The sequence below is a fragment of the Hakea prostrata genome, chromosome 4 (assembly GCF_041222555.1).
Source record: "Hakea prostrata isolate BN-2017 chromosome 4, UWA_Hpros_2, whole genome shotgun sequence".
Taxonomy (NCBI): Eukaryota; Viridiplantae; Streptophyta; class Magnoliopsida; order Proteales; family Proteaceae; genus Hakea; species Hakea prostrata.
In genome coordinates, this window is record NC_142603.1 from 8,484,419 (window position 1) to 8,508,920 (window position 24,502).

At 39.4% G+C, this 24,502-nt stretch overlaps 1 protein-coding gene across 1 annotated transcript in view; it reads right to left on the minus strand.

Annotated features, from left to right (window-relative positions):
• The window catches only part of LOC149017611 (uncharacterized), an 81,707-nt gene that overhangs the window by 2,546 nt on the left and 54,659 nt on the right, over positions 1 to 24,502 (minus strand). The window contains exons 14-22 of the mRNA XM_089153023.1: positions 11,119 to 12,117; positions 10,695 to 11,030; positions 9,625 to 9,880; positions 9,318 to 9,540; positions 8,795 to 9,179; positions 3,149 to 3,298; positions 2,814 to 3,035; positions 2,460 to 2,681; positions 1,771 to 1,774 (exon numbers count right to left, since the gene is read on the minus strand). Coding sequence (XP_089009149.1) covers positions 1,771 to 1,774; positions 2,460 to 2,681; positions 2,814 to 3,035; positions 3,149 to 3,298; positions 8,795 to 9,179; positions 9,318 to 9,540; positions 9,625 to 9,880; positions 10,695 to 11,030; positions 11,119 to 12,117 — 2,797 coding nt within the window. The remainder of the gene's footprint in view (positions 1 to 1,770; positions 1,775 to 2,459; positions 2,682 to 2,813; positions 3,036 to 3,148; positions 3,299 to 8,794; positions 9,180 to 9,317; positions 9,541 to 9,624; positions 9,881 to 10,694; positions 11,031 to 11,118; positions 12,118 to 24,502) is intronic.

Below are 24,502 nucleotides of genomic sequence, written 5' to 3' on the forward strand. Positions count from 1 at the left end.
ACTGGTGAAGGTGCTAGAGCTCATCTGAGGAAAGAGGTGTTGGAGTACTCAGGGACTCAAAACTGGCTTGATTTGCAGATGTTTGATTGCTGCCCTTGGTTCCATTCCTACCTCCATGAGAATTTGTTGGATCTCCATGCAACTTTCCAACACTTGTCCTTTGTATGACACTATTTTCCACAATACTCGCATTTTACTAGAGGGTGAAAATCACCAAAACTAGATTTATTATTTCCAGAACCAACCACTAATGCAGATCTATCAGATGTCTGATTGTGTACCATAGCTGTCCTTCGATTGTCCTCTGTATCTACCATGGCATAGGCTTGAGCCAGAGAGGGGAAAAGGCTCTCTAAAAAGGATTTGTGTGCGAATTTGATCAAATTCTATATTCAATCCTGCCAAAAAATCATAAACTCTCTGTTTATCTTCCCATTGTTGATAGGCAATAGCATCTTCAACATTCTTCGGTGTAAATTTCCCATAGAAATCTAAAGTCTGGTAATATCCCCAAAGAGTGTTATAGTACTGAGAAAGAGTAAGGTTCTTCTGCTGTAAATAATTGATTTTTTTTGTCTAATTTCAAAGCACTGTGCATCATTGCCTACTCTGGAGTATGTATCTTTAGCGACTTTCCAAGTAGTTGCCGCATCAAGAAGGAGGAGATAACCCTTTGCTATGCTTGATTCAATGGAGTTGAGGAGAAAACCTATGACCAAACATTCATCTGTATACCACTTAGAAAGTTGCAGACGATGTGTGGACGGTTTGGTAGAAGTCCCATCAAGATGGCCAGTAAGGCCACGAGCACCAACAACAAGGGAAACTGAACGAGACCATTTAAGATAATTTGTCTCATTAAGTTTCATAGTGGTCATCTGAAGTGAAGAAAACTCACGATCCCTATGAATGGAAGACATAGGAGACTCTTCAGATGTACTAGACAAAGGAGATATGGGATCAGCCATCGCAAGAAGAAATCACTCAAATTTACAAATAGACCCCTGGTACAATTTGAATTTACGAAAAAGTCCCTGAAACTTTTCGAATTTACGAAAAAGTCCCTACAACTTTCGGATTTACGAAAAAGTCCCTATATTTATTTGGATTTGCAAAGCAGTCCCCTGAATTATTTAAATTCTTCATCTTGGTGGTGGTTTACAGATTCCTGAATCTCTCTTCAGGTTTCTCTTGTCACTCCTGCTTGTGGGATTGATAAGAAGTCTTCTATAGTCAGCAAGATGCAGATACGATTGACAATGTGAAAACCAAGATCCAACTCCAGAAAATGCAGAACCTGCAAAGGCAGCAGCAGTCTTGTTCTTCAGTGAGTCTTGCTGATGGAGTTGCAGCAGGTGCTTCCTTGGCAGCCAGGCATGCTCTGAAAATTGAGATGAATGAGGCTCCGTGTGGCCAAGATTGCTAAGAAAACAGCAATATCGGTAGCGGCAGCGGCAGTGAGGGAAATCAAGAGAAATAAAGTTTCTCTAGTTCCCTCTTTCTTCCCTAATCAAATATTAGGCTCTGATACCATGTTGTAATGTGAAGAATGTATTTATAGAATTATAGTTACAATCTAGTAAAGTCCCACACTAAGTGAAAAACTAGCTCTAGACTTATTAGGAACAAAATCCTATTCTAATTAGAAAACCTCAGTCCATGCTTTCAACAGGGACCTACACAGGAATTTGCATTAATTACTTGCAAAATTGTGGGTATGACTGTGAAGCATCTTGCCTACATGAACTCCTAACAATATCATACATTTACCTTCCTAAGGAGGTTAAAAATAAGAAAGTCAAATTATAGCTTAATATGAGATAGACAACATAAACTAAAGTACCGTACCACATAGTACATAAGTAACTCTTAACATTTAACCTCAAGCTGGGGGGAATAAATATGGGCGTCTATCGGGACCACACCCTCAGTTACCCCCTAATATTAATGCTACCCCAAAACAAATCAAAATAGTAGATAGACCCCTATCAACAAATTATTTTTTGAAAAACCAAATATACACTCCAATAATGTGAAGTGCTTATTTCAACCCTTCAGTCAAGATCAATAAATAAATAAAACAACCAAATGAGAACGAAATCAACTAGCAGAGAGATTGATCAAGAAATCATTGCAATAAAAAGTTAGTTGGTTTTAAGGTAAATGCCATTTATTTTCTTCTTGTTTCAAGGAATTGGTTCTTTAAATTGAAAATTATAATAGATACTTCACACCATTAGAGGGATATTTTTGTCTTTTTAAAAGAATAATCTGTTTGTAGGGGGTCTAACATTTGATTTGTTTTTCTGAGGCATTAATATTAGGGGGTAACTCAAGGGGTGGGGTTGATCAAGAATTCTCAGTTTTCCTGCAAGCGTAGTGACAGAAATTGAAGAATAAAAAGTGAGTAGCACGTTCTGAGTCTTCTGACAAATAATACATGAGCTTTTAAAAGGTACCTGGATTATAATATCCTGGGATGCCTCAAAGGCCACTAAGAAATGACAAATGTTGATAAAACCCCATTGCTTGCTTGCGCTCTCTTCTTGTTTGAGATGACTCCAACCAAATCTCAGGAATCTCGTTCGATGATGAATAAGGTCATTCTGCACATATTTGAGAAGCAATATAGCAAGCTGCAGAAGTTCTATTCTCAAATGTTCATCATACTCAGCAGTAACCTACAAGTACAAATAATGCAGAGTAACTGTCTTAGATGGTATAGGATCTGGATATCTAAATATGCTACACAAAAGCTATGTAAGAAACAACACAAAATAAATACAAATTTTGAGAAATGATAACAGAGAAACCTCTTCTGGGGGATCAAGAAGGTTATTGACAATTGTCTTGATAATCATAGGGTCTAAAACCTCCCAATTTTGGCCATTCTGAAAAGCATGAGCTAGCATTGGAAGAATGAGCATTTTCATAGCAACAACTAGGTGATCTTGGTTCAGTTGTTTGGATTTGAAAAGCTCCAAGAAATGCACTAGAAGGGTTTTCTTCATATTAGGAGGATAATGTTCAGCAACCTGAACACGAACAATGAAAAAAATCATCATAAACAAACGCATGTAATCTACATGACAGAACAAAATACGGGAATTAAAACAAATATAAAATATTCATCAAGTCATTTGCATACCTCAATGATGTAAAATTCCTTCAGGAAAGTATAATCAATGCGAGTATGGACTAGAAAAATAGAAAGCATATCGAATAAAACACTGACTTCATTTTTCTCATGCCGTAAGTAATTGAGAAAGCATTTGACAAGCCATTTGCTTTCTTTCACCTGCAACTTTGTCAGAAAAGACATCAGGGTATATTGTACATTTCAAAAGAAACATCCTTTAAAAGAAAGAAAACAAGACAGCACCGATGACCAGTTTTCTCATGCTGCTACTAATTGATAAAGCATTAGACAACCAACCTTCTTTCTATCACTCTACATTTTTTCCCCCCGAAAAAGGCAACAGGGTTAATAAAATATTCCATGAGAAGCGTCCTTTAAAAGAATAGTAAACAAATTATATTATATCAGAAGACTTAACTTTATGTTGACTTTCTATGTCCCAGATTTATGCTCCCCTGGTTTGTTGTGAATCTAAATATGTCAGAAGAGTAAACTTTATGTATGGCTTTCTATCTCCCAAATTTATGTTCCCCTTATTTGTTGAGAATCTAAATAACTGAATGTTAAGAAATTGTTAATAGAACAATTGTAATGATTGAGTAATTGATGAGATCACTATACTTGTTTATATAATTATATGTACTAAAAGAGAGAAGAACAAAATTACAATAATGGCAATATCCACGATGGTGATATTCACGAATTACTGCTCACTTGAACACCCCCCCCCCAAAAAAAAAAAAAAAGGTTCTGCAAGAGAAGTGTCCACATGAAGATCCAAACACTTCTCTTCCAGAATACTTCCTTTAAAAGAGAAAGATACCCTTTCGGGATCAAGTAACTTAAATCCAGAAGAGTACCTTTTTTGTTGTTTTTTTTTCTTTTTTTTTGAATGAACAAAAAATTCATTAACCAAGGGGAAACAAGGGAGGGGGAAAAAGAGAACTATGAAAGCGAGCCACTCGGGGGAGCCCAAAAGGCTTTAAGCAACAAGCAGAGCAAAAGGAAAAAGAACTAAAGGACCAAGCATCCCAGCCAATACACTAAGGCCAAGCTAACCTAACTGAACATAATTTATCCCTCTTCTTCTTCTTATTTCTTAAAGACTAGAAGTCAGCAATAAAGTCTTCATCAACGCCCAGTAGAATGAGTGCTTCTCCTGCAGCTGTCTAGGCAGGGGGAGAAGAGTGATTGGTCTCTGGGGGTTTCCCTCAGAATCTTTGTTAACAGGTGTGAGAGCAAGATCTTCAAAATTTTTGTGAGCCCAAAGGATTGAGGGGCCACTTCCCAACACCTCCAAAGGAGGTCACAAGAATCAATGAGAACTGCAGTGATGACTAGTGACGTAACCCCCAAAATTGAGGGCTAATCTTCAGGGTCAATTCAAATGAACCGGCAGTACAATTAGGGTTCTTAAGCCCTGCAGTTTTGGGATTAGGTCTGACTAGGGTGTTTTAGGCTTGAAGGAAAGGGAACTCAGGATTCGGCTAGGGTTAGAAGGACTAGGTTTAATGGAATTCAAGTCTGAATCTTGCTGTGATTTTCTTTTTTTCAGATTTGAAACTCCAAGTCTAGGGTTTGGGAAAACTAGTGCTTTTAAATTTTGGGTTTTAGGGGGTGGTTAGGGTAAGATATAGGGTTGAAGGAAAATAATGGGGTAGGGGGGATGATGAATCTAAAAGGATGTCGGACTCAGGTGAAGGGTTTGAAAGATCCAAGCAAATTAAGGCCAGGGTTTCAAGGGCTATGGAAGAAGGTTATGTGCAAACTTTTTAGGGTTTGGCTTGAGGGGAGAAAGGCTAAGGTTGGGGTCAAAGGGGAGGAGAGGGAGTGAGTATTGAATCCTAAAGGGGGTGGAATTTGGGTGGGTGGTTAGTGAGATCTAGGATTTAGAAATTTTGGGAAAAGCGTGTGAATGGTTTGAGAAATCCTGACTTGTGTCTGAGTGACATAGCCAGCCTACATTTATAATAATATATGACAGACAAAAAAGAGAGATTCCTGATGTGGGTTATTACAGAAATATCCTAGAGACAATTCTACCCTTACGAATATTAACTATATCACAACACTCCCCCTCAAGTTGGTGCATAGATTTATCATCCCCAACTTACTGGTAATACTACTAAAAGCTTTAGTATTAAGACTCTTTGGAAACACATTAGCCCTTTGGCTTCAGATGACACAAAGGAAATAGGAATCAATCCCGACTCAAACTTCTCCTTAATGAAGTGCCTATCAAATATCAATCTCCACACGCTTTGTTCTATCATGCTGAAATGGATTATGAGCTATACTGATTGCTGACTTGCTGTCCGAATACAACCGTACAGGTGTCTTAGAATTAAGGTCTTAAAGTAGTTCCTTACCCCCTTTAACTATAACACCTCATAAATTCCTTGTGCTATTGTTCTAAACTCTGCTTCAGCACCAAACCTAGCAACCACTGCTTGTTTTTTACTCCTCCAAGCATAGAAAAAAATTCGAGGGAAACTCAAGTTTCGACCAGGTGAAAATGGGAAACCTAGGTGGGAAACTGGAAAATTTCAAGGAAACTTAGGACTTTTTCCTCAAGTTTCGACATGAAGTTTTGACAGGTTTTAGGGAGTATTTTAGGGTGGAAATGCAGCGCTAATTAGAGTATAAAGAACACATTGGCTATATTTTGCTAAAAAAAATCAATGCAGATATGTCATTCAATGTAGAGTTGTCCGAGAAGTACACTATAAACTTAACTACTTAAGTACATGACATTCAATATATAATTTCTAACTTCAAAACATCAAATACAAAGTAATTGACAATAAAGGGAAAGTACAACTTAGTTCCAAGAGTGCCAAGAGCGGGATCCATTCTGTGAGATGAGTAGTACTATGCCTGTAACATCCTCTCCTCCAACCAACAAACATAAACATCCCATGACATTTTATGCCTATGGTTGTCAAGGTAATCAACAACCTGAACTTTATAAGTCTGGTCACCAACATGCCTAAGATAACCAGTCTGAGGAATACACAATTTGGATAGGGAAGTCCTGATGGAGGGGGTATTTGTTATAGTATTTAGGGAAACATGAAAGAAACAAAAAAATTAAAAATTTAGGAAAGCTACAAAATTTGCAGGAAAAAGTCCCAGGTTTCCACGAAATTTCACAGGTTTCCACAAAATTTCCCATGTTTCCCACGAAATTTTGGAATTTTTTTTCTCATAAACCAACTGGTTCAGCTGGGTTGAACTAGGTTTCGACAAGTTTCGAGGTTTCGCCAAGTTTCGACGAAATTTCGACTGCTTCAATCGAAACTTGGGATTTTTTTCGGTCCCTAGTTTTTCGTTTCAAGGTTCCTAAAATGGGAAATTTCGGTGGAAATTTCGCAAGTTTCGACGGAATTTTGTTCTACCCAAATTATGGAAAGGAAAATTTTCGATGCTACCTAGATTAAAAAAAATGAGTTTCTAAAGAAATTTGTTGGGACGAAAAGCCATATGGCTTCTGTCTTTAGTAGTCTAAGGTTTTTTATTCCATTTTATAAGCCTACTATCACACACACAGAGAGAGAGAGAGAGAGAGAGAGAGAGAGAGAGAGAGAGAGAGAAAGAGAGATTTGTCTAGCTAGGGACGGTGGTGGGTATTTTTCTGGTCAGGGAGTTTTTTAGTAAATTTTATTAAGTTAAGGGAGGCTCGGTAAAATAAAAAAAACTTAGATTTCCCTTCACCCCTTGGGCAAAATGGTCATTTCAATTTTAAAGCTTGCAAAAAAGTATCTGTGGGTATTTTGTAATTTTTTAAAAAGCCTAGTGTGAGCAGTCTGTAATATTTCCCACTTAAGTGAGCAATCAAGAGTTTTACCCCAAAATAAGTGGGCACTATGAAAAACTCTAAAATCTTTATCCACTATTATACCTATTCCACTTTTATTACCTTTATCTCCAATATAACAAAGTTTGAAGTCATCCAACTCTTTAACTTTTCTACCCTTCCATCTAGTCTCTAGAACAAAAGCTATATTAGTCCTTTTACTCATTACATCTATTAATTCTAAGCTCTTAACTATTAAAGATCATATGTTCCAAGATGCCAACCTAATCCTACGTTTCTGGACTAGCTTCTTTACCTACACTCATCCACAACATAAGAACCCTTGCCTATTTATCACCACATCCGGGCACCGACACAGCGCGTTGCTTACAGGGGACGCCCTAGCTAACCCTTGCCCACTTATCACTGCACCTAGGCCATAATGTTGCACGTCATTTCTTTTGTCAGGGAACACCTTAGCATAACGTTTATCATATAAAGTAGAACCCAAGAAAATGTTTTTGCTAGATTTTTTCCAGTGGTGGCTGCCAACCTAACCTTTACCCAAGCTTGAGACCGGCAGCAAACACTGGCTGTCAATTTGATTATTTTATCTGTCATCTAATTTTGATGGTTTTTATCATGATTAATTTTGTTGGATTAAGATACTGTATGATCAATGCATTGAGGGTTGAATCCTTAATTCCATTTAGCTTCGGATCATGACCGGTACTCTTGTACATTTTACATAGTCTCCACCCAAGCCCTCTTCTAGGTCCCAAAGAGAGGAGGAAGAAAAGAAATTGGTCAACTATCCAACCAAGCTCTTATACCAAGTTAGAGTGTAGTAAGATCAACAGAAAACACAGAACAACAGCTGAGGGATTGGGATAGGCTGAAAGAGGAAAAAGAACAGGAGCAAAAAAGTTAGAAGAGCGCAAATTGTGGGTGCAGGTGGTAAGCACCCTTTCCAATATTCAATATTCATTGCTTGAAAAATAATCGAAATTACATATTACCTCCCTAGGGAGGTTAAATTGATGAAATAAAAATACAGAAATTATGGCTTAAACAAACAGATAGAACATACAACAAAATACCCCTACTATAATCTTAACAGCCAAAGGGATTTATTGATGTTGGAGGAGGGATACAGGGATATGGGAGGGAATTTTAAGGGGACCAAAAACCAAGAGAGAGATGAAGGTGGAGGGGGGGGGGAACCTTGGGAATACTAAAGGAGTAAACTGAGCAGGCTCCTATCAGATTAACGAGAATGCAAAGAGGATGCCAAGGATCTGGCGACAAGAGATATCATTGCCATTGGCAATTCTTAAGGAGGTGGCCCAGAGAGCAGAGCCAGAGGACAAGAAGCTTGGATCAAGGATACCCACTTGACCCAAATAGTCATGTTTCAAGGAGATTCTCAAGATGAGCTTCAGGATGCCAACAATACTGTGATTACACATATGACAGATTCAAAGGCCTCCTTCAGCTTTAGATAACAAATAGCAGACCAGTGGATAGGATTGAAATTTAGAAGTTTCCCTTGCTTCCCAAAGAAAGCTGCAGAAAATGGATTCCGTAGATTCAGTAGAGGACTAAGGAAAAGCAAAACTGGTCACAGTAATAAATGTAGGAAGATTGAAGAACAGATTTAATCAGAACAAGTTTGCATGCAAGAAAACATTACTAGCCTTTCCACAGCTGAAGTCTTTTGCAGATAAAATCCTTTATAGGTGCTACTCTCCTACTTTAGTGTCAACTGCAACCATTAATCAGCCAGCTATTCTCCTTGAAGTAGATAAAAGGAAAAATATATCATCAGTTTGAAAGAATGAAGGGAAGAAAAAACTTACTTGGACCAAACTCAGCTGTTGTTCATTGTGCAAACGAGCAATTCGTGCAGGTGATTTCCAGGCAAGAATCAGTGTATCAAAAACAATACGGTTATTGTGCAACCATTCTGGCATTAGTTTAACCAAAGCTGAAATAAGAGCAAGGCCCTGAAAATAACTTGCACTCTGTGTTGCAGATGGTTGACTAGAAATCCTCCCAACCAGAGGTGTAACAAGAGTTTCTTCATTAACTGAAGCAGCAGGTGGAATGAAAGATTTTGAAGTCACAGATCCTCCAGACCCTGGAAATAATTCGGGGAAAGCATTTGCAAGGATCTTCTCTGGAGAATTTGCAAGCTCTTCTCTCAATGGTTGACCAGCTACTGAACGTATTATATACAGAAACCTGAACAATTCATAATAATAAAAAATAAAAAAAAGAACAAGGTAAAAATATAAATAAATAAATAAATAACCCGAAACTAAATGGCTATGCAACAATAGTCAATACAAGTAAAATCCCATGGCTCCATCCAAACCTTACCGCTTAAAGTACTTAGGCTGGCTTAAATGCACAAGAAAATACCCAGCAGCTTCACTTGCATGCCGATTCAAGAACTTAGTGAGTGGAAGGCGATAAGGACTGTTAATTTCACAGTAGAATTGCCCTTGGGGAAGAGCCCCTTCCAAATCAATTGTCAGGGTCACCAATTCATTCAGGAACTTCCCAGCTGCTGGAGGAAGCAGATGGAAAAGCTCAATAGTAGCTGCATAAAATGAGAGCCAAGGTCTGTTACCAATCCAGATGGAGAACTCAGTGGTAAGAAGCATCCAAACAATAAATTAAATACCTGCTGCAATTTTCACTTCGTCTCCAGCCTTCCATGATTTCTGACATTGTGCAAGCTTTTCAGGTTCCAACCATTTCCTCAAGTGATCCAAAAGCCTATTACCCAAAGCAACATTAAAAATGTTGGGGAAAAGTTCAAGCACACATGCCAAACCTTGCAAATGAGGAATGCTATACTTCGGTTGTGACAAATTAACTATCAACGGTCGGAGGCTAGTCTGTAGAATGCTTTTGGGCACCCTTAGTTGTTGAAAAACCTAGATGAAAGAACAGATTCCAATGCTATAAGGATATTTTGATGAACACACTAAAAGAAGAAGAAATTATGCTATAGAAAGTAGAGATAAAGATGCTATGCCAATGCCACGTAAGACCGCCAGTGCACATGCTAAAGGGGTTAAAACTTAAAAGAATTGGATAGGCCTGGCTGCAGAGATCACAATGTCAAGTAAATGATAAAAGTTGTTATCTTTAATATACCAGTCTAAACTAAGCCTCGTCTTAACTAAATGGTTCAGCAACAGGTTCATCCTTCAACTCTTTTAAACCAAACAGATGTCAACCCACAGCAGTCATACCATTTTCCACAACTTCTTCCAAGACATTTATGGTCTATCTTTCCGTCTCTCAACTCCTCCAATGCACGTCATCATGTAATTCCTCCATACCAAACCCATCACTCCAGAAGAAGGGATGAAAAAGGCCATGCATGGATTAGGGTTGACATCAGATATACCTCAGGGTTGAATGGCCTAACAGTGTACTATATCTTTCCCCATTTAGTTTGCAAAGCTACATAAGAGTTGAGTTCAGACATGCAGAACTCATTGCCTCCAATATCTAAGGTCCATCCACAGTATCTTAGAAGATAGAAATCAGAATAGGGTAGTGGGATAACCAAAAACAATAAACCCTTCCAGTAGAAGACTTAAATTACCATCAGAACATGGATATCAATCCTCAATCCTCACCAGCACAAGAATCAATAAAGCACTGTTGCAGACAGCTAACCAAACAACTGAATCACCACACGGGGGGGGGGGTGCACTGAGAGAGAGAGAGAGAGAAGACCTGCCGAAGCCCCTCTTTTGCAACAACAACAATTTCTGGTGTCCGACAAGTCAACGACTTGAAAAGCATGACTATGATCTTTGTGCGGAGCTCAGAATGATTTGGAAATCTAAAATCTATCCGGGCTATTGCTGTACATAGTAACTCGGAACATGCTGTCCGAAGTTTGTTTAATGACATTGCAACTCTTGGGTTCATACATTTCACAACAGATACAGTCTCCTCAGATTCAACAATTTGCAGAGCTTTGTGCAAGAAATTAACAATCTGTGGAGTCAACTTGACAAGAGGTGGTGTCAAGGCCATGCAAAAATTCAAAGCTAAAACTGTCCCAACCTGCATATAGGGTAGTTAATACTTACTACCAGTAATTAATATTAAAGGAGAACAAAGGCACATTAAACACACCAGCACATTAACCTACCTGCTGATCAACATTCTTCGAACCAAGTGATCGCATTAGAAAAGGATCAAGCAAAGGTTGATACAAAGGCTCAAGCAACTCAGAGGCCCCAGTACCAGTCCTGTTTGCCAGAAGTGCTAGGCATGATTTAACATTCTTCATAAAAACAATAGATCCATTAGAGTTGAACAACTCTGAAGCAAGAAAATCAACAACATCCCGAAAGCTTTTCCTGAGGGGTTCCTTATTTGCTTCATTGACATTATACACCAAAGTGAGGACCCGTGTGAGCAGCTGATTTGTCTCCTCCTGTTCCTTGTTTGCATGAGCAGGAAGCCTTTTGAGAACATAAACAAGACCATGGACAATTTTGACATGGAAAACACATAAAATCTCAACATTAACTTTTCCCACCAAAGCATCTAGCCCCATCACACCTCCAATTTGTGACTGCCATGTAATCCCATAACAACAATGCAGAAGACGGGGAAAAAGTTGCTCAAACACAGGGATCCTAACACCAGGTGGCGATGAGTTTACAAGATTCACTGATGGACTAGAATACATCGTAGGAGACCCAGAAGCACCCTCTGAAGCTAGAACACTATGCTTTGAGAAAGCAAGGAAAACAAGCGTCTCACAAAAAATATTTAACCCATTAAGAGCAGCCTCAGCATGAAGCCTGTTTTCGTCTGCTAGCACATCCACCAATGCATCCAAAAAGATCAGTGGATCCAACTCCTTGAGATTTGAAGAAGAACTGCCCCCTGTTTTGGAACTCATGTTATTAACTGATAAAAGCACAGGGTCCACAAGTTGCCCATTTACAAATGAGGAATTAGATGAAGAATTCTTCACATGGAAAATCAAAGCAAAATGGTGGCAAATGTTGATAACAAAATCATCCTCTGGGTCACAGAGATCTGGATCTGCACTGGCTGCAATGGTAGTCATCAAAAGGATCTTAAACACAGATTTCTCAGCCATAAGTTGTGCTTTAGTCTTGACACCTAAGTCACCCTGCAAAGATATTGTGATTTTAAGTGTAATTTGTAAAGAGAACAAGAACATTTCATGCCAAATTAGAGAAGGATCAACTCAAATATCTCAAAATTCCTTCTGGTTGGAAGGAAAACAACAAGAAGTGTGGAAGGCAGAAAAGCATTTTCCAATTAACTTTTATGGTTTTTGCTCAAGGAGGAAAATATCAATATCTTTCCCTAATACGGAAAAAGTGAAACATTGTTTTTCCAAGAAGTGCATCATTTTTCAAGTCTCATTTCCCCTTCCAAATCAAAGTAAACTTGAATGAAATTAAAATATTTCAAGCTTCCCATCCAACGAAAAAATTAAGTGTTTGAAAACAAAAATCTTCAGCTAGCTTTGACTCAATTCTTTTATTTTGTCCCCCCTCACTCTCCATCCAATCTATCTTTACTCTCACTCGCCTTAGATAATTATGTACATACGTTGACACATACAAAACCATGAAGACAGAGAAAAGGCATAGAAATTCAGAATATAACAGATTCCATAATCCACATTTCTCTTATAATTGGCTCATCTGTATTTTTACAGCAGGCCATCAAGGCTCCAACAAGATTTCCTTTAAAACGGAAGGATATTAAACAGAAAATGAAATTGAAATTGATGTCCCACATACTGGAAATACTTTCTCCTGACATTTTTTTTTGGGGTAGACCTTTCTGTTGACATAAACTTTACAAAATTCCATCCCATGTGAAAGTATTAAAAAAATGCTTTACAATGTCTTCAGAATCATTCAATTTTTAATTTTGGAAGCAAAATCATTTGAAGTTCTAAACAAGTAGACCAAGAAAGAACCAGCATGCTCAAAGGCCTTCATGGTAATTTCAAAGTCAACAACTTGGAAAGGGTTCTGCCCAACGATATGAAGTCTCTTCAAAGTCAAGTATGCCTTACTTAAGATAGACTTAGGACCATGGTGAGAACTTTTGCCAAAATATGCCGGTTCGCCACTTGGAGAAACTGCCGAACCAGTGAATATCGCCGAAATTTCGGCTGATATTTGCCCTGAAATTTCGCACAGTTCATTCGCCCCTTTGCTCTCTCTAAATAAGTAAATAAATAAATAAATAAATAAATATATATATATATATATATATATATATATATATATATATATATATATATATATATATATATATATATATATATATATATATATATATATATATATATATAAATTGTTTGGACATTGGGAACTGGCGGCATTAATGAATAAGAGCCTCCATTACCAGGCCCGTCAAATGAGAATACATTTAATTCAAAATTTAAAGGAGTTTGGAACTACGTGAGGGTCAAAAGCTTGGCTGGGTTTTCAAAAAGTAATAAAATAAGTTGTTAGAAAACAAGCATTAAATAATCAAAACAGTAGCTGAACTTGAACAAAGAAAAGAGAGAAGAAGAAGAAGAGAAGAGAGATGAAGAACTAGTAGAAGAGGCTCGTGATTCTTGCTTAAGAGTCTAGAATCACAAAGCCCTTTTATTTATAGCTTCTAATGAATCTAATACAACTTGAGAGACAAGTAATTGTCCTCTAGAAAAAGGAAACAAAAAATTACAACTTTAGTAATTTCCTAGCTCCTAAAATAGAAAATTCTGAAAATAGAAACTACTACCAAAATAGAAACTATGCTTTCTAAAATCTCAAAACTTATGTAGCAAGACTCCAACATTAGAAATAGAAAGTAGAGTAGCATCACTAGCATATACTGTTCACGTGAACAGTAACACATATTTTACTGTTCACGTGAATAGTGTCGTGAACAGTAAATAGCCCAAGTGTATATACTTCAACATAAGTTAAAGGTGAATGTTGAAATTTGAGACTGACAGGTTGACAGCGACATATGAATGCATTTAAATTGTAAAAACAACACAATATATAGTGAGAATTTGTGAATATATTGTCAATTTTGGCAATACATAGCAAGAAAAGCAATTTATGGCAATATATCGACGAAATTTCGCCGATATTTTGCATTTCTTGGTTTTGATCCAAAAAAAATTCCACTACTTGCCGAAATGACCGAAATTCGCCGACAATATGTTTTACTATGCCTAGGACTAAGTGAGTGAGGACCTGTGTGAAATAGTAAGGTTGCTCAAGTTCAAGTTTGGAAATGCCTCCCCGCAAGCAAGGGTAATGCTCCAAATGTGGTTGTTGCAAGGTGGTAAGAGTAGTAGTAATTATTTATCATTCACGGTAAAATTGCCTTGTTAGGTTCTTTCATTATTCTTTTTGTAACATTCCCACATTGGGAAGATACATTCTATGTTTGGCAAGTTATTAGCATAAATAAACGTTATGCTGTGTCTCTCAGACACAAGTCAAGATTTTCTCAAATCCTACAACACGGTATCAGAGCCAAATTTGATATGAAAAACCTTTGCATTCCTATAACAGGAGCACCACCACCTACACCGCCCTTGCTCACCTCTTCCTCCCGTCACAACCTTTAAAACTACCTCCATGTCCTATTGCCACCCTTTACCACCATCACCAACCTTTAGCGACACCACCACCACCGTTGCCTACCTATAAAACACCACCACCATCACAACCTCAAAAAACCTTCATAGCACCTAACGATAGGCTTCAAAAAGATCGCCACCCCTTTGCGACCCATCTACAGCCATCTCCCTCCCCGCTGACCTCACCAGACCCTGCAATCTGTGACCCATCTAGGGCTATCACCCTTCCCCCTGACCTCACCAGACCCTGCAATTGCCTCTAAGACCATCAGTGCAATTTGTGGGAGGCTCCTAGAGGTGTCGCCCCCTTAATGCGACCCCTCTAAACCCATCGCTCCAATTTTTGCCAAATTTTCAACTTCTAAAAACCTTTTTTCCTATGGCTCTTCCCTATGATGGTGACCACTTTTCTCCTACCAAGGGATCTTGTTGTTCCTTTGATGTTATGATTTAATATTTTGATCAATTTTTCACTCCGTTCATGGCCAATTCTATTACCTCTGCCTTTTTTAGTACATTTGATATGGAGGAGACTCGTTTATTTGTTTTTCTAGATGGTGACTTCTCCTATTATCGACGACCGCTTGTCAATCATAATCAGACCAATTATCTTATGTGGTCTTAATCTATTTCTCTTACATTTGGTGCTTGAGGTCTTACTAGCCATCTTTACGGGACTTCTATCAAATTGTCTTTTCTTGTTACGCCACAAGACAAGTGAGAGACTAATGAATGCTTGGTTATGGAATTTTTCCTTAGTTCCAATGAAACAAGCATAGCAGAGAGTTACCTTCTTCTTCGTGATGTTGCTACAATTTGAAAAGTAGCCAAAGAGACTTATTATAAGGTTGGCAATGATACATAGTGTTTTAAGATTCAAAGGGAATTTCATCAGTTGCAACAGAAGGAGCTCACCTTTTCTCAGTATTACAATATTCTTCAATGATACAATCAGGCCCTTGACTTCTATGGGCATTTCACTCTAACCTGTACTGCTGATGTTTTTGCTTATTAGAGGTGGGAGGATAAACTTAGTGTATCATTTTCTACAGGATCTAAATATTGAGTATGAATAGTTCCATGCTCAGATCCTCTCATAGGAACCTTTTCCATCTCTGAAGCAAGCTTATGCTATAGTTAACACTGAGGATAAATTCATCTCTAAAATCCTAGCGAATGGGCTCAAGCTCGCGCTCCCCTCTCTTGTGAGTCCGAATCAATAGGCTTTTATCTCGGGCCGGAGCATTACGGATAACATCCTCCTTTGTGTGGAGATTGTTTGTGGCTTTGATTATTCCGCTCACTCCCCTACTGCATTCCTTAAGGTTGATCTCCATATAAGAAGTTGAAAACTTTCTATTAAATATCTGCTGCAACCAGTATTTGTGTGTTTCCGCTTGAGCTGTACGAGATGAAATTCTCCTAAAGCCTTTGACTCTATTCGCTGGAATTTCATTCGGGATGTCCTCTTTTCCATGGGTTTCCCCCTCCCCCTCCCCTTCATCCACTGGATCGAGACTTTATCTCTTTTCCCCGATTCTCCATCCTGGCCAATGGATCTCTGGCGGGTTTCTTCCCTTCCCGTGTTGGCATACACCAAGGTTGCCCTCTTTCTCCTTACCTCTTCTCCCTTGCCTTGGAGGTCCTTTCCCGCATCCTTCAATCCAAGAGCGACCAGCTCCTCATCTCCCCCATCCCTAAGTGCAAGTCCCTAAATCTCACCCACCTTGCTTTCGCTGATGACTTTATGATTTTCTCTAAAATTGACCACCTGTCCATCTCCTCTATCCTCTTAGCTCTCTCGTAGTTTGAATCCCTCTCGTGACTCCGAGTCAATCTTAACAAATCCACCATCTTTCTCTCTGGCGTACCCGATCAGCTTCGTGCCTCTATTCTCTAGCTATCAGGTTTCTCTCCCGAATCTTTCCCTGTAGTTTACCTAGGCCTCCCACTTATCCCGGGAAGGCTCACTTGACACCACTGCCTCCCTATGCTTGACAACATTCGTAAGAAGCTTCAACTTTGGAAGGGTAAGCTTTTATCCTATGCCGGTAGAGTGGTGCTCATCCGATCTGTGCTTCAGTCCTCCTATCTCTATTGGTGTGGGATCATGCCATGGAGTCTTTATTTTGTGCCTTCCTTTGGAAAGGGTAGGAAGCCACGCGCTTCATCCACCTAGTTAGTTGGTCTTCCATTTGCCTCCCTACCTCTGAAGGTGGCATAAGAATCCGTTGAATCTCTTGATGTTAATATAGCTTGCCTCCTCAAGCTTATTTGGAAAATTGTTGTAAAGCATGATTCTATTTGGGTTAGGTGGGTCTATTCTTTTCATCTCCGATCGGACTCCCTCTGGACTGTGTCCCTATGCCCTCCAACCCTTTTTGGGTCTGGAGGAAAATTCTCTTGCTTCGCCCCTACGCCATCTTCGCTATCTCTACTTCCATCTCCTCTGGTTCCACCACCTCCTAGCTTGATCCATGGCATCTGTTGGGAATTCTTTGGTCCCCATTCTGTTTACAATTCCCGTATCCCCAAAACCACCCCCTTGTCTAACTTCATCTCAAATGGTTCTTGGGTCCCCTCCCCCCCTCCCCATTCTCACACAGGTTTGGGAATCCCTCCCCCCATCTCTAGCTCCTCTAGAGACCTCATTGTCTGGCTCCCTCCCCCTACCAAAACCTTCTCCACCTCTTCGGCCTAGAACCTCATTAGATCCCATGACCCTAAGCCCCCTGGCCCCCTTTGGTTTGGTTCAAAGGTTTCATTCCCCATCACTCCCTCACCCTTTGGAGAGCCCTTAACCTCGCCTACCCAACCCAATCCTTTCTTATTAGCCGCCATATCCCTGCTAATCCCAATTGCATCCTGTGTTGGGACGGTTTGGAGAACCTTAAGCACGTTTTCTTTTCTTGCCCCTTCTCCAGATCTATCTGGGGAAATGCCCTAGCTTCCATTTGGCCCCGGTCAAGGCGATCCTATGGGTTCTTCGAGATTGGTCTTGGATTTTGAAAAACTTTTCAAGCTCTTCCATTTGCAATCGGATTGGTAAGCTAGTCTACCGTTCCTTGATCCATTACCTTTGGTGGGAGTGCAATCTTAGGAGATGGACTTCTAAATCCCGCTCTATTGATAGGATTTGGAATGCCATCTATTTTGATGTTTTTTCTAGGCTGTTAGCTATTCTCCACCCCCTGTTGATGATACCCCAAGGAACCGGCTTATTGTTGTATCCCGGGGTCTTAATTCTTCTTTTCGGCATTCTGCTTAAAGGCTTTGTCCTCTTTTTTTCCTTCGTTTTATATATTTTTTGTTCATTAAAAAAAAAAAAGGATAGTAGTGGTGCATACTCAAACATCTAACAGATCTGCTCTGGTGGTTAGTACAAGTAGTAATAAGGCTAACAAAGGTGATTCTCACAGACCAATTAGATGTGAGTATTGTGGTCAAGAGCACATACCAAGGACAAATGTTAGAAGTTGCATGGCCATCCAGCAAATTCCGTGAGGGAATGCAAACCAGTGACCCATCAAACTAATTCTAACACCCTAAGTACTCTAAAACCTCTCCTCTGACCAGCTCCAACACCTTCTCTAGTTGATGAACAAGCTTGATGCGACCTCTTCTGCGCCAACTACTAATGAGAATGTAGCCTCATCAATAGTTCCCCCTTCAAATACACAGTCTTCAACAAGTATTTTCGATTGTCATAGTGTCAATTCGACTTATCCCTCCTAGATAATTGACTTTAGGGCAACTGTCCATATGACTGGTTCTTCATCTTTGTTTGATACTTATTCCATTAATCCCTTGACTCAGGTTGTTCAAACTGTTGATGGGTCTCTTTCTTTTATCTCATGGAAGGGATCTATTATCTATTCCCTTCCCTTACTCTATCATCTGTTTTGCACATCCCTAGGTTTTCTGGTAATCTTCTATCCACTAGCAATCTTACTCATGATATGAACTACAAACAACTTTTTTCTTCCTCACTCTATTTCACGACCTCGAAACGGGTGTATGATTAGCAATGGTAGACGGCAAGGAGGCTTTATTTGCTGGATGGGCATCCTCAGTTTTTCTACGACCTCCAGTTTCACTTCTCTTGCACTTTTTACTTTGTTACAGTGGAATCGACGTTTAGGTACATTCCTTTACCTGTTTTATCTAAGTTGTCTCCTGTTTTGGTCAAATGTTGCAATTTAAATGATTTTCATTGTGATACTTGTATTTTAGCAAAGCAAACTAAACACGCTTACCCAATTTCAAATACTCGTAGTAACGTTCATTTTTCTGTTATTTACTCTAATATGTGGAGTCCTTCTCGAACTGTTTCTATATCTTGCCAAAGGCAGCTTGTTGCCCTATTGATTGTTACGCCCATGGAACAAAAATCGATTGATATGGTCGAAATATTGATTGATATGTCTGCATATTTTGAAATCGAAACGAAATGTAGTAGTAGGAACAGAAAGTATCCATATCGTTTCGTATCGACCGATATATCGGTCGATACGAGTCGAAATATCGGGCCGAAATGTTACCTGCGCAGCTTATAAAGTGTCCAAACCGAGCAACTTTTCGACCTATTGACACTATTTCGACCTACCGAGCGATATCGCCCTCTGCATTTTGACCTCCTTTGGAAATTTTTGGTGATTTCTCTTGGTTTCATCCCCTTCTACACCTAATTTCTAGTATTCCATTTCCTTTAAACACTTGATTTGCTCCTCCATTTGTGCATTTTCTCAAATCTTGCAAGGTGAGTAACCAACTTCCTCATTTTTTTATTTTTGTTTCATTTGTGCCTTAAATCATGTTAGATTGCTTCCAAATTTATGTATGTTTACTTTAGAGTGTTGATTTATGAATTTGTAGTGTCAAAATAATTTTTTATTCTTCCTACTATTTTTTTATTTTTCTGTTATTAAAAATTATTTACTAAATTATGTATACAGTAATTACTCCATGTTACACAAAGAACTAAAGACTCTCGGCCAACAACATTAGTTACACCCACTACACCTACGTCATTGGTTATGCTCTCAATAAAATAGATAAACTATAGAGAAAACAAACTCCACTAGCACTGCACCCAAAAAATCATATATTTAAAGCCTTAGAACATAAATCTAGGCCTACCCAAGGTGTCCCACTTGAGTTCTCTAACCATTGAATTAGTCCACTAAGTATCAACTTCTGAGGATGACATCCTTGCTGATAACTTGGCCAAATAATTAGCAACCATGTTAGTTTTCCTGTAGTAATTAAAAATCTTCCATTGAATATTCTCCAAATAGCCCTGTAACCCTCTCCAACGCTGTACCATCCACTAAGGAAGGGTTCTTTGTTGAAAAAGTACCACAACTGCCATCGAATGTATTTCAATCCATAATCTATGAGAATAAAATTCTCGCTTCTTCTTTGATTCATGTACTATATACTTGGAATGTTGGATGTTACATTTTCAGTAGTTTTTTAGTAAACTAGTAGTTCTATAGTGTTTATTATGCTTGAAATAGGTAGTATGCAAAAATCCAAATCAATTTGAGTGCATTTGAGGCTCAAAATTGACTTTTCAAGAGTCAGATAAAAAGTATCCAGTTTTGGTCGAAATTTCGACTGAAACATGGAAATTTTGACCTTTTTCAAAGTCGAAATTCTCATATCGATCGATATTTTTTCCTTGGTTACGCCTAAACCACATGGATCAACTTACTTCACCAAAAGAGTGATGTTTTTTCATGTTTTTAGATTTTTCATAATATGGTTAGCACACAATTTGGGGCCACAATAAAAGTTCTCCATACAGATAATGGGACTGAGTATTTGGGTGGGGCATTTCTGTCTTTACCTAGCTAACAATGGCATTATACACCAGACCAGTTGTATCAACACCTCTTCTTAAAATGGAGTTGCCAAACACAAGATTAGACATCTTCTTAAGGTGGCATGTTCCCTGATGTCTACTATGAATGTACCTCCTTGGTTCTGAAGGGATGTGGTCCTCACTGCAGCTCAACCAAATGCCTACACGAATTTTGCAACAACGTTATCCACTTGAAGTTTTTCTTTAAGAATAACAGCCTTTACTGTAACCCCCTAAGTTTTGGGTATTGTTGCCTTTGCCTAAAACCACCATATTTCTGAAAAGTTGGATCCACGTGGGTTATAGTGTACTTTTTTTTTGTTATCCTACTACACAAAGGTTATAAGAGTTATCACCCTCCGCCTCATCGCTTCTTTGTTTCTATGGATGTTGTATTCTAGGAGCAAGTTCCCTGTGATCTGAGACCTCTTCAGGGGGAGAGTATTAGTGAAAGGTTCTAGTTCTTATTCCTCCTTTAGGTATTTCCCTTGACACTCCTGCTAATAATCCTCCTTTGGAAGATGGAGTGACTGGACAACAACAATTGGTGGATCAAAATACTAATATGCAAGAGGAGCAACGAACTCTAAAGACTTATCAAAGGCAATTCATGAGAGAAGATCCCCTTTTGTACGGAGCCAATTGGAAGCTCTAGCTCCTTTTTCTAAGGAAACAGCTCCTAGTGAGTCTCTTTCTGAACCATCTATTGATCCCACTTTGGACTTACCAATTACATTAAGAAAGCAGCCATGCACATGCACCAAACATCCTACTTCCAACTTTGTTTCATATCAGCCCGTATCCCCTGAGTTTAAAAGCTTTATTTCCTCTTTCACTTCTACTTCTTTTCCTAACACATGATAGGAAGTATCGTCTCACTCAAACTGGAAGGAAGCAATGCATGAGGAAATGCGAGCTCTAGAAAAAAAGGACATGGGAAATAGTGTCATTGCCTTTAGGAAAGCAAACTGTTGGATGCAAATGGGTGTTTGTCATCAAGCACAAGGAGATGGGACCATGGAGAGATACAAGGTAAGATTGGCAAGCCAAGGGCTTTACTCAGACCTATAGGATAAAGTACTAGGAAATTTTTTCCCAATTACCAAGATGAATACAGTTCAAGTTGTTCTCTCATGTGCAATAAATAAGAGTTGGAGCCTGCAGCAACTAGATATGAAGAATGCTTTCCAACATGGGGAACTTCAAAAGGACATCTACATAGATGCGCCATCTAGATATGCTACCACTGAGACTCATGGGAAAATGTGCAAGTTAAAAAGAGCTTTATATTGGCTGAAGCAATCACCAAGGGCTTGGATTGGGAGATTTCATAAAGCCATGGTTTCCTATGGCTACAAGCGGAGGTAGGTAGCACCTTGTTCATCAAGAGAGAAAATTCTCATACCACTATACGTCTAGTCTATATGGATCATATTGTGATCACAGATAGCAGTGAAGAGGAGACTTCAGCCTTGAAGAGATTTCTGGGAACTGAATTTGAAATCGAGGACATGGGGAAGCTTAGGTACACCTTAGGATTGGAGTTGGTATATTCAGCCAATGGTGTCTCCCTTTCTCAAAGGAAGTATACTCTAGACCTACTAGAAGAAACTAGAATGTTAAGGTGTAAACCAGCATAGACTCCTATTGAGCTTAACCTACACTTGAAGGCAAAAGAAGGAGAGCCGGTGGACAAGACAAGCTATCAAAAGTTGGTGGGCAAGTTGATCTACTTATCCCATACTAGACTAGAAATCACATTTGCAGTTAGTCTTGTAGGACAGCATATGCATGGTCCCTACTCCTCACACTTGGATCCCACGGATCGGAACACGCTCTAATACCAATTGTTAGTAACCCGCATGTCAAATATGAAAATTAACAAGGTTCTATTACTGGAATAACAAAAAACAATCATAATAAAAGATAACATTGGTTTTGATGGTGCCAGTCACCCCCTACAGCATTCACACAATGCTGCCCACAGACAAAGGCTGCCCCAAACCTCAATAGAATAATTGATAACCTCTCCTCTCAATTCCCCTCTATTAATAACCCACCATGTATTAAGTATTGTAACTCTCCCCCCACTCTCTTTCTTCCACTTGTCATCATCCTAGGGCCTTAACAGATTCTTGAATTCCTGAATCTTCTTTCCTCTTTTTTCCCTCTTTCTTTTCTTTCTCACTTTTTCCTTCTTGAATTTCCTAACTGCCACAAGATCGAGAAGGGAAACAGAAGGAAGGAAAAGGGGGAATATCTGAGATAGGGTTGCAGGCGGAAGGGAACAAGAGGGAAGGAAGAGGGCTTGCTGCTGCAAGGGGAAAAGAGGAGTGGGGTGGTTACACAGGGCTTAGGGAGGGGGCTGGGTCCTCACATACTTGTTAGGGGAGTGGACTGATACACTCTTTCTGCTGTAGGGAAGGCTGTTAGGCCGTCACAGGCTCTTGAGGTTGAAGAAGATTGAAGACAAGTTGCAGAAAATGCACACTCAGCCATAACTGGAAGTTGGAACCAACAACTCCAATTCCTTCAATGTTCAATTTTATCAATCCAGTCCAAATTGTAATGCTGGGTATGTTGCCTTTAAATAGCCAACAAAGAAAGAAAGACACTTGGACTCAACTAATCAACTAACAAATTTGGACTCATTAGGGAATCTAGTTTTGATTGGGATTCCCTTTACAAATCAACAACTAATATGAATCTGGCTTGCCTCATGAAACTCATATGGAGGATCGCCTCCAAACGTGATTCCATTTGGGTCTCCTAGGTCTATTCCAATCTCCTTAAATCTGGTTCCATTGGACCATCCCGCTCCCCTCTAACCCCTCTTGGATCTGGAGAAAGCTATTGCTTCTCCGTGGTCATGCTCTTTCCGCCATTTATGTCGTCGTTTCTTCTAGTTCCACCACTTCCTTTGGCTTGACCCCTGGCATCTGATGGGTATTTTGTTCACTCTCCTTGGCCCTAGAATTGTCTATGACTCCCGTATCCCAAAATCCATCCCCCTCTCCTCCTTAATCTCTAATGGCTCTTGGTCCCCCCCCCCCCTTTCATCCCATGCAAATGACCGTATTATTTGGCCCATACCACATCCTTTACTACTGCTTCGGCTTGGAACCTCCTCAAAACCCCCTCCCCCTGTCCCCTGGGCCCCCTTGTCTAGTTCAAAGCCCACATCCCTCACCACTCACCCTTTGGAGAGCCCTTAACCACGCTCTGTCAACCCAAGCATTCCTCATTAGCTGCCACATCCCTGTCAGCCCCAACTGTACCCTTTGTTGGAATAGTTGAGAGGACCTTGACCACCTATTTTTTTTGTTGCCTGCTCTCCCGCTCTGTTTGGACCTTAGCCTTGGCTTCCATTTGGCCCCAATGGCAAAGTTCTTTTGGCTTTTCCCGAGATTGGAAGTGGATACTAAGAAGCTATGCCGGTGCCACTATGCGCGACCAAGTGGGTAAGCTTGTCTTTGCCGCCACTATCCACCATCTTTGGTGGGAGCGTAACTTGAGAAGATGGACTTCCAAATCCCGATCTTGAGACATGATTTGGAATGCCATCTATTTTGATGTTTCTTGGAGACTTCTCTCTCTTCCCCATCCCCCCATTGTTGACTCTCCAAGAAATAGGCTGATTGTTAGTTCTTGGAGTCTCACATCATCTATCCAATCCCTTCCTTGACTGGTCTTCCCCCCCCCCTCTCTTTCCCCCTTTTTGTATATGAGCTCTTGTTGTTGCTTTCAGTAATTTAATTATTTATTCATCCCAAAAAAAAAAAAAAAAAACTTGGATTAGAACTTTCTAAAGATTTAAAAATAAAATAATTATCCATAAGGATTCCTATGAAAACAGATTCCAACTAGAGCTCCCACAGACTAAAACTCTTCAATAACTTGACCATGACATAATCAACTAATCAACTAAAGAAATAAAAGTAGATCCTGACTCTTGACAGCATAAGGAATCAAACTGGATTCATGAAACCCAAAGAAGGGGTGTGAAAATGACCAAAATAC